Source organism: Budorcas taxicolor, chromosome 9 (assembly GCF_023091745.1).
Source record: "Budorcas taxicolor isolate Tak-1 chromosome 9, Takin1.1, whole genome shotgun sequence".
NCBI classification, from domain to species: domain Eukaryota; kingdom Metazoa; phylum Chordata; class Mammalia; order Artiodactyla; family Bovidae; genus Budorcas; species Budorcas taxicolor.
In genome coordinates, this window is record NC_068918.1 from 78109179 (window position 1) to 78119104 (window position 9926).

General features: G+C 46.5%; 1 protein-coding gene across 2 annotated transcripts in view; it reads right to left on the reverse strand.

Moving 5' to 3' along the window:
- LRP11 (LDL receptor related protein 11) overlaps positions 1 to 7421 on the reverse strand; it is a 50443-nt gene extending 43022 nt beyond the window's left edge. For both annotated transcript variants that reach the window (XM_052645882.1, XM_052645881.1), the window contains exon 1: positions 6788 to 7421. In XM_052645882.1, the coding sequence (XP_052501842.1) occupies positions 6788 to 7421 (634 nt within the window). The remainder of the gene's footprint in view (positions 1 to 6787) is intronic.
- Positions 7422 to 9926: the final 2505 nt, after the last annotated feature.

Consider the following 9926-nt stretch of genomic DNA (forward strand, 5'->3'; position numbering starts at 1 on the left):
GGTTTCTGCAACAGCCTGATATTTGAAGCTAGCAGTAATTCTATTATTTTCTCAGACTGCAAGGAGATCAAACCAGTAAACCCGAAAGGAAATCAACCCTGAATGTTCATTGAAAGGACTGATGCGGAAGCTGAAGCTCCAATACTTTGGCCACCTGATGCAAAAAGCTGACTCGTTGAAAAAGACCCTGATGCTAGGAAAGGTTGAGGGCAGGAGGAGAAGGGGGCAGCAGAGGATGAGATGGTTGGATGGCATCACTGACTCAGTGGACATTAGTTTGAGCAAACTCCAGGAGATGGTGGAGGACATCCCACCATCGCACGCATGGATGGCATGCGGCAATCCATGGGATCACAAAGAGCTGAACACGACTCAGCGACTAACACAAGGAATCAGCACACTTGCTGTTGCCGAAGGGCACATAATCCTATTGAGAAAATGAGTCCCATTTTTACAGTCATTTAAAACAATGAGGACTAGTAATCAAATTATGCCACATAAGCAACCCCTGCCTTAGAAGACAACTGGTCTGTTTTTTACCCCTTGAGCAGAGAGCCAGTGCCTGATGACTTTCTTCTGCTTCTCCCAGGGAAGCAGAGAGATGACAACTGCTTTACTAATAGGCCCTCTTTTAGTTCTACAGAGAACTTTCCTTTGCTTCTGGAAGGTTCATCACTTTCCACACAATGGTTTACTACATTACAATTCTGGAATCTTTTGTGCCTTGCTGCAAAGCTTGTGGGATCTTAGTTCCCCAACCGGGATTGAACACTCGCCCATTGTGGAAGTGGAAGAAGAGTGGAATCCTAACCCCCAGACTGCCAGGGAAGTCCTAGGCCCTCAAAGATTTAACCAAAAATATTTAAGGTGGAAAAATCAGATAAGCTCGGAAATACTGCACATATTATAAACCTAATCCTGGCCCTCCTGGAAGAAAAAAAAAATCACTGTAGTCATTCACTTTTCTTTAGGGAAGCTTAAAGATATGGTTTATGAATACAGTAAAATCTTCATATCCTCTAAATTGGTCCTTGTATCAGAAATGATAGAACTGTATTTCCTCCTCAGTTTAAGTCCAGGCAAATTACACTGTATAATGTATTTAAAAATAAGTCAGAGCTGGGACTTCCCTGGTGGTCCAGTAGTTAAAAAATCTGCTTGCCATGGAAGGGGACACAGGTTCGATCCCTAGTCTGGAAACTAAGATCCCACAAGCAGTGGGGCAACTAAGCTCATACACCATAACTACTGAGCCCTAGAGCCCGAGAGTCCAAGCTCTGCACCAAGAGAAGCTGCTGTAATGAGAGGCCCATGCACTGAAACCAGAGAAAGCCCGCATGCAGCAATGAAGAACTGATACGACCATAAATAAACACATAAGTAAATAACATCTTAAAAATAAAACAACCCAGAGTGATTTGGCTTAGGCGACTTAAGCCAGAAACAGGTCTTAAAAATAAACAAATGACAACAAAAGGAGGAAAGGAGTGTGCCGTCACTCAAGAAAAATTTTGACTTAATGAAGAACAAGCTTAAACGTCACTTTAAGTTTTTGTTATAAAAATGTAATAAGCCAGCGTGAAGTACTCTGGAAACACTGATTTCTTTTGAACATTGAGCATATTTGGTATGATCCACAGAGATGAAATAAAACTCACATCCATCTTGATGGAGCATATCAAGGTGGCACTTTACGCAGAGAGGTATATTAACTACTCTGATTTTCTATATGTTGCTCTGAACAACGCCTTATTGACAAGAAAGAGGAATCTGGGTCTTATTGCATGGGCACCAATAGTCAAGGCTGAGAATATGGAAGTGGGGCCAGCCAGACTAAGAGAAGAGGCTTAGATATTAAAGGTCAAAGTCCATCTTGATTTTTCTGTTGGTTTGCTTTTGTGACCTTTTTTCTTCATTGTGCATTTTTCTTAATTGCAACATGTCAGGAAAAAGTTATTTACAATCGCAATATGCTTATCTTCATTTTTGGCATGTTTTGTTGGTCTTTCCCCACCTGAGCTGCCAATAATAGCAATTAATGTTGGTGATGCTGGTATTTAGCTGGTTGGTCGCGTCCAACTCTTTACCACCCCGTGGACCATAGCCCGCCAGGTTCCTCTGTCCACGGGATTTCCCAGGCAGGAATACTGGAGTGGACAGCCATTCCATTCTCCAGAGTATCGTCCCCACCTAGGGATTGAACCCGGGTCTTCTGCATTGCAGGCAGATTCTTTACCACGGAGCCACCAGGGAAACCCAATAATAAGTAACAACTACTGTTTATTGGGTGATTTCTTTGTATCAGGCATCACATGAAGCATTTTTGAGCCATAAATTCACCCAATTTTCACAAGTCTCTGAAGAAACTAGGTCAGATTGGCTAACTTAGTTGCCTAAGACCACACAAGTGATAAATTTGTCTGTTGAGATGTCAGCTCAGATCTGTCTAACTGAAAGGCTCCACGTAACCCACTACATTTTGGGAGCACTCACATGTATTCTAGTTACAGTAAATATAAAGTTACATCCTGAATTAACCTAACTTATTGATGTATTCTTACTTATTGATGTTTATTCATACATCCTACCATTGCTTGCATCACTGTATAAACTTCACAGTTGTCATTTTAAGTCCCTAGCCTCTACCACTGGACATTACTTTGTTACCAATTTTCTTCATCATCATACATAATGCCACAATAATTTTTTTGCTCATACTTTTCCTTAGCATGGATCATTTTCCTTAAAACGTATCTCAGGAGAATGGATATTTTAATGTTCTCTGATATCTTTCTTGATTGATTTCCAAAAGAGACATTTCAATGTACACTTTCAGTGACCATGTATGATTAGAAGTTCTCCACGTGCATACCACTGTAACTCTTCAGTAAACGTATTATTGCCAGTGTAATAACAGCGCATGTGTGTGTGCTAAGTCGCTTTAGTTGTGTCCGACTCTTTGTGACCCTCTGGACTTGTACTCTGCCAGGCTCCTCTGTCCATGGGATCCTCCAGGCAAGAATACTGGAGTGGGTTGCCATGCCCTCCTCCAGGGGATCCTCCTGACCCAGGGACTGAAAGAGTCTCTAAGGTCTCCTGCATTGGCAGGCAGGTTCTTTACCACTAGTGCCACCTGGGAACAGTAAGCTGGTATTATCTGCATTTCTCTGCTTACTTCTAAGGTTGAACATTTTCCCATGTTTATCAATTAAATATCCTCTTATGGAAACTGTTCATATCCTTTGCCTACTTCTTTTTGTTTTTCCTACTAATTCACATAACCAGATCTCCTGCATTGCAGACGGATTCTTTATCAGCTGAGCTACCAGAGAAGCCCCTGATTCACATAAGCTTATTATTAATATAATAAATACACTGGCCTCATATCTTCCCAGACTTCTATTTGCAATTTCTTTTGTTTCTTGACATAATGAAGTTTTTCAAAACATGTGTATACTACATCCTTTCTCTTCGTGATCTCTTTAACTGATGAGAAAGTTATCTTCCCCCCAGATGTGTAACAGTGGATTTATCTTCTTCAAATCTTCTATGTATGGAGTAACCTGTGGCCTAATTTTTTAAAAAATTATTTAATTCTTTAACCCATTTGGAATTTCTGTGTGATCAGAGTTGCAGGTCTCAATGTATTCCCACTGGTTATCTCAATAGTATTACATGATTATTTGCAACTCTTTTGTGATATTTATTTGTAACACAAAAGGGAGAGGTTGAAAATGTGAGAAGCATGCAATAGGTCAGGCACTCACGGAGAGATGAGCTTTGAACCTTCCCAGGTCAGTTCTTTCCTTTGCTCTTGGAGTAGATGAGAGAGAGGCCTGGGGTGGCTATGCATGGGTTTACAGAGGGGATGGCAGAGTGCTGTCCAACACTGACTTTCCCTGATACAGATGCAAGCCTGACTTCTCAGATTACCCAGCGTTTGCCCAGAGATCCTGGTTTTCAGGCTGAATATCCAGTGGAAAGAGCATAAGGGTGCTGGCCCTTGAGCTCTTGGAGACTGTATTCTCCGGGTCCTCTGAGGTCCTAACTGCTCCATTCCCGCCTTCTTGCTGCTCCTCACTTTCATCAGAAAACATAGACCCCCCAGGTCCTCCAGTCAGCCACACAATACAGCCAAGCTCCCATAGTGACATCAGGTACGTGGGAACCGCCTTTCTAATTCACAAAGCATGTCCACCCTTGATCCTCATGACAGCCCAGCTGGAAGGCAAGGCCAGCACTCAAGTCCTAAGAGGATGAGCAGGGAACCTCATGGAGAAGAGCCGGCTCTCAAATTCAGGACTCAGGACCGCAAGCCCCCTGCCCTGCCCTTTGCACACGACTGCAGGCAGATTGCGTCAGTTCAGCACACCTCTCTCTCCAGCATACTCCACTCCTTCCCACCTCCTCCCATCATCCCAGGTAGCTGCTTAGTCAGTCTCACCCTGGAAACTCTACTGAGGGCATCTCTGCTTCCAGGTGTCCTGATGCTGTTGGAGAAAGCATTCAAGTTGCCCCGGAATACAGCTCCACAACTCACAGAGCACAGCTCATGACTCATAGAGCACAGCTCACAGCTCACATAACACAGCTCACAGCTCCACAAAACACAGGTCACAACTCACACAACACAGCTCACAACACATACAACACAGGTCACAACTCACACAACACAGTTCACAACTCACATAACACAGCTAACAACTCACACAGCACAGCTCACAACTTACAATGCATAGCTCCACAAAGCAGGTGCTATGGGACCTTTGGGCAGGTTACTTTCTCTCACCAAGCCTTCGAGTACCCTGGGGATTATGAGAGAACCTAGATTTGGAAAGGACAGATTTGTGAGGACAGAGTGAGTTCACGTGTCTAAGGAGCTTATAGCAGTACCACTTATCAAACTCAATAAATGTCCACAAAGAACAGGGCTGATGGGGTCTGCTATAACAACAAACAGGGCTGATGGGGTCCGCTAAAAATGTGTACTGCGCAATTCCACCTGGCCCCCTGCCCTTTTTCCATGATCCTTGTATTCACCTCAAATGGACCCTAAAACATTTTCTGTAAAATTCTAAACCATTTTTATGCTCCTTTAGCTTTAAACTACTTGTGCTCACAGCTTCAGAAAAACAAAAAACATTCATGAAGGAACCACTTAGTCTCAGAAGCACAGGGAACTTCAGGAGGTTAAGGATCTAGGTAGGAAAAACACAAGACACTTGGGTAGAGTGACCTTTGCCCTCTCTGCAGACAGAATGAGGGCATTTGGGCCAAGCAGTACCCTTCCATGTGTCCCTATTCCTGGGATCCAAAGAACTTGTGAGCAGGGTGGCTCTTTTCCTGAATAAGGACCAAGCCCAGTGGTCATCTGGGTGTACCCTTGAGCATCTCCAAAGTGAATTACTAGACAAACTCCCTCCCACCCCCCGCCCAGAGAAAGGAAGGTCAAAAAAGGGAGTAGAAGAAAAAATGATCCAGAAACTTCTACAATAAACTAAAGTCCCTCCCCCCGACCCCCCATGGCGGATATATTCTTTCCTTGTTTCCACTTTCCTTTCTGTTTCCACTGGCTTATAAGAAAGCTCCGTCTGGCAATGCTGGTTTCCTCCAGTTGTGCAGTGAGAAGGGAAAGGGATTTTGTTTCATTGGTGCTGGGATTTATTTTTGAGTCCCTGCTTGGGCAGAGGAAAGATGTGTGTCTAACAGCCATGGGTAGGCTGAGGGACGCATGTGAAAGTGCCTCCTGCCTCCGCTTCAGGGAGAAAACTTTGGGGTCCTTCGCAGTGTGTGCCTCAAGGCCTAGAAATCTCGGGTGACCTTGGATGTTTATTCCACTGGAGGTGGGAAGGGAGATGGGCCATTGTGGACACAGATTTCCAGACCATTCTCTTTGGACCTAAAGGTCATAGAGACTCCAGATTTCCAAAGTGGCTGAGGCTACGCCCCTCTAGTCTTGTTATGGTTTCACTCTTGCATCATCATAAACCAAACAGCAACAGAGTGCAATCAAACACACTCAGCTGAACACAAGCAGGCCCAATCAAGGTTTTAGTTTCTGAGATCTTATCTCCAACTGCCACTTTTTTTTTTTTTTTTGCCTCCTGTTTGGGTCTTAATGCTCATTCTGATCATCCCCAGAATAAAAACCATCAAACGAAAAGCATCCTTTTTAGCTCCTCTTCAAAAGAGAGGTGCTTTAAACTTCATTTTCAATTAATCGAGTTCCTTTTCTCCCCACTCCTTAAAAAAGAGAACCATAGTTCATGGGAAACAGTTAGACCCACTTCAAAATAACCTTACCTATTCCCTTCTGAATTTTGTCTGATAAAGCAACTTTAGGTGGAATCATGGATCCTGAGAGCCAACCTAAGAAATAAGGGTGGGCTATGAGCAATCTGGCATCTAATTAGATTTTGCTCTTGTAATTACTTGACACAGACCATATCTTGTAAGAATCTGAGACTAAAATAGACTTTCCCCCCCTGACTTTTCTCATCCATTAAGTCGAATTTCTGTGAATCCTTTCGGATCAGTATTCCTCCCTAAGCTTAGAAAAATTCCAGAAGCAGTCCACCATGTCCGCTTCCACCCAATCTACTGGGGGTTTCTCAAAAACCATCCCTAGGACTGAGACATCAAAGCCAGATGTTTTATTTCTGACTTGACTGAGGAGGGCCCAGCGGTCCTGCCTAGGCAGGTCTCCCAGACGCAGCCACCAGCAGGTGCAAGGACAGCGACAGCAGGGCCCAAGCGACCAGGCCCGGGCCTCGGGTGGCGTGCTTACCCAGGCGAGGTGAGGCCCGGGCGAGGGCCGGGGCACCGGCTTCCAGGCCTTCCTGCTCGCCCTCTGGGGCGCGGCTGAGGCTGTAGCTGCTGTAACCTCGGTGCAGCGCAAACTTGCAGACGCTGCGGCCGCGCCAGGTGCAGTTGAAGAGGTAGCAGCCGAGCGCGGCGGCTGGGGGCGCGGGCCGCCGGGGCAGCTCCACCACGGCCACGGAGCAGTGTGGCTCGAGGCAGCAAGCCTGCAGGCACTGCCGCCAGTCCCTCACGGCCGCCGGCGCGCTCAAGAAGCTGGCGCCGGCCGCGATCGAGTCCTTGGTGCGGATGATGGCGTCGGGCCTGGCCCTGTAGCCGCCGCCCCCGGGGCCCGGGCAGCCTTCCTGGGGGTCGCCGCCCGCGCGCAGCTCGAGTTCCAGCTCCTCCTGCGGCCTTTCCTGCTGCAGCTGTCGGCGGAACTCCTCCAGCAGCTGCTCCACCCCCGAGAGCTGCGCATGCAGCTCGGACAGCGGCGCGGGGGGCGAGCCGGCCGCGCGACCACCGGGCAGCCACAGGCACAGCAGCAACAGGCCGGGCAGTGCCCAACGCGGCGGCGGGCGCCTGCGCCCCGAGCCCGCGCCCTCCCGGGCGGCGGAGGCCATGGCGGGCGGCGGCGGAGGAAGTGAGGCGACGCTGGCCGTCAGAGTGCGAGGGAGACGGAAGACGGGAGAGCGCCGGCCCCGGGGTTCTACGGCGCGATCGCGGCGGGCGCTAGGCCCCGGGGACCTCAAACCGCGGCCTCCCCGGGGCCCCGCTGCGTCCCCGAGGCCGCAGGCGCGCGGTCGCCGGCGGGAATCGTAGCGGCTGGAGGCATAGCCGGCCCGCCGCCTTGGCACCACTCCTCGTCCCTTCCTGGAAGCCCGGGCGAGACGGCGACTCTCTGCCAGGAGCCGGGGGCAGATCGGCGAGAAGGAGGGCGCGTCTACCGGATCAGCACCCGGAGGTGAACAGCGGCCGCGGGAAGTGGGGCATGTCAAGCCCCGCCCAGCACCGCCCCTCCGGGCCCGCACCCCGCAAGCTCGGGCCCGCCCATATTCGCTTTTGTTTGTTTGTTTTTGTGTATGTGTGTGTGTGTGTGGGCAGGGAAGGTAGCTGTCAGATATGCAGATGACACCATCCTTGTGGCAGAAAGAGAAGAGCTAAAACGCCTCTTGATGAAAGTGAAAGAGAGTGAAAAAGTTGGTTTAAAGCTCAACATTCAGAAAACTAAGATCATGGCATCTGGTCCCATTACTTCATGGGAAATAGATGGGGAAATAGTGGAAACAATGGCTGACTTTATCTTTCTGGACTCCAAAATCACTGCAGATGGTGATTGCAGCCATGAAATTCAAAGACGCGTACTCCTTGGGCGGAAAGTTATGACCAACCTAGACAGCATATTCAAAAGCAAAGACATTACTTTGCCAACAGAAGTCCATCTAGTCAAGGCTATGGTTTTTCCAGTGATCATGTATGGATGTGAGAGTTGGACTATAAAGAAAGCTGAGCACCGAAGAATTGATGCTTTTGAACTGTGGTGTTGGAGAAGACTCTTGAGAGTCCGTTGGACTTCAAGGAGATCCAACCAGTCCATCCTAAAGGAGATCAGTTGGGTGTTCATTGGAAGGACTGATGTTGAAGCTGAAACTCCAATCCTTTGGCCACCTGATAGGAAGAGCTGACTCATTGGAAAAGACTCTGCTGCTGGGAGGGATTGGGGGCAGAAGGAAAAGGGGACAACAGAGGATGAGATGGCTGGATGGCATCACTGACTCAGTGGACGTGGGTTTGGGTGGACTCCAGGAGTTGGTGATGGACAGGGAGGCCTAGCGTGCTCTGGTTCATGAGGTCGCAAAGAATCAGACACGACTGAGTGACTGAACTGAACTGAAGGTAGCTGTGGGAAGAAGGCGGTGCCCCAGAGGGGCCTAGCGCCTCCCCCACTGGCCTTCACTTCTGGGCAGGCATTCTGGTCCAAGCATGCTGGGCTTATTATTATTATTTTTTAATTAAAAAAATCTTTTTGTCAGTTAATAATTTATTGCCTTTTGACTCCAGGTGCACTATTCAGTACACCCTTGGAGATAAAGGAATTCCTTTAAATCATTATTTTTTTTGGAGAAGACATGATTTTATTTTATGTTTTACCTTTTTTTTTTTTTCTTGAAGTATAATTGCTTTACAATATTGTGTTAGTTTCTGATACACAGCAAAGTGAATCAGCTGTATGTCAGTATGTGGAAACAACCTGTGTCCATTGACAGATGAATTTGAAGATGTGGTATATATATATAAGGGAATATTGTTTAGCCATTTAAAGGAACAAAACTGGATCATTTTTGAGATGTGGATGGACCTAGAGTCTGTCAGACAGAGTGAAATAAGTCAAAAAGAGAAGTGAATGAAGTAAGTCTAAAGGAGAAGTAAGTGAAGCAAGTGTTCACTTTCTTACTTTATAAGGCTTTGTATTGATTGAATTTTTTGCTATGACTTGTAATAAAGGAAATCAGTCCTGAATAGTCATTGGAAGGACTGATGCTGAAGCTGAAACTCCAGTACTTTGGCTACCTGAATCAAAGAACTGACTCATTTGAAAAGATTCTAATGCTGGGCAAGACTGAAGGCAGGAGGAAAAGGGGACAACAGAGGATGAGATGGTTGGATGGCATCACCGACTCAATGGACATGAGTCTGAGTAGACTCTGGGAGTTGGTGATGGACAGGCAGGCCTGGCGTGCTGCAGTCCTTGGGATTGCAAAGAGTTGAACATGACTGAGAGACTGAACTATGATAAAGGAAGTAATTTATTTATCAGTTATAAATATATTTATAAATTATATTTGTAAAATAAATAAACTCATTTCCATTATTTTGGAAATAAGATAGCTTTGATTTGGAAGCCTAAACATCAAAACCTTATGAATGGACAGAAGAAATTTTATGTGAGGATACAAATGTCAGGACTGTGATCTGAATAGATGGAGATGTTTCTCTGTTTTATAAGATCATTAAAGGTAAAAGTCCAGCAAATTGAGAGTTGCACATTATCCATCAGTTTATTGAAGGTTGGAACGAGGTTGTCATTCTAGTGACTGTCTTAAATGCTTTACAGGCAATAAACAAGT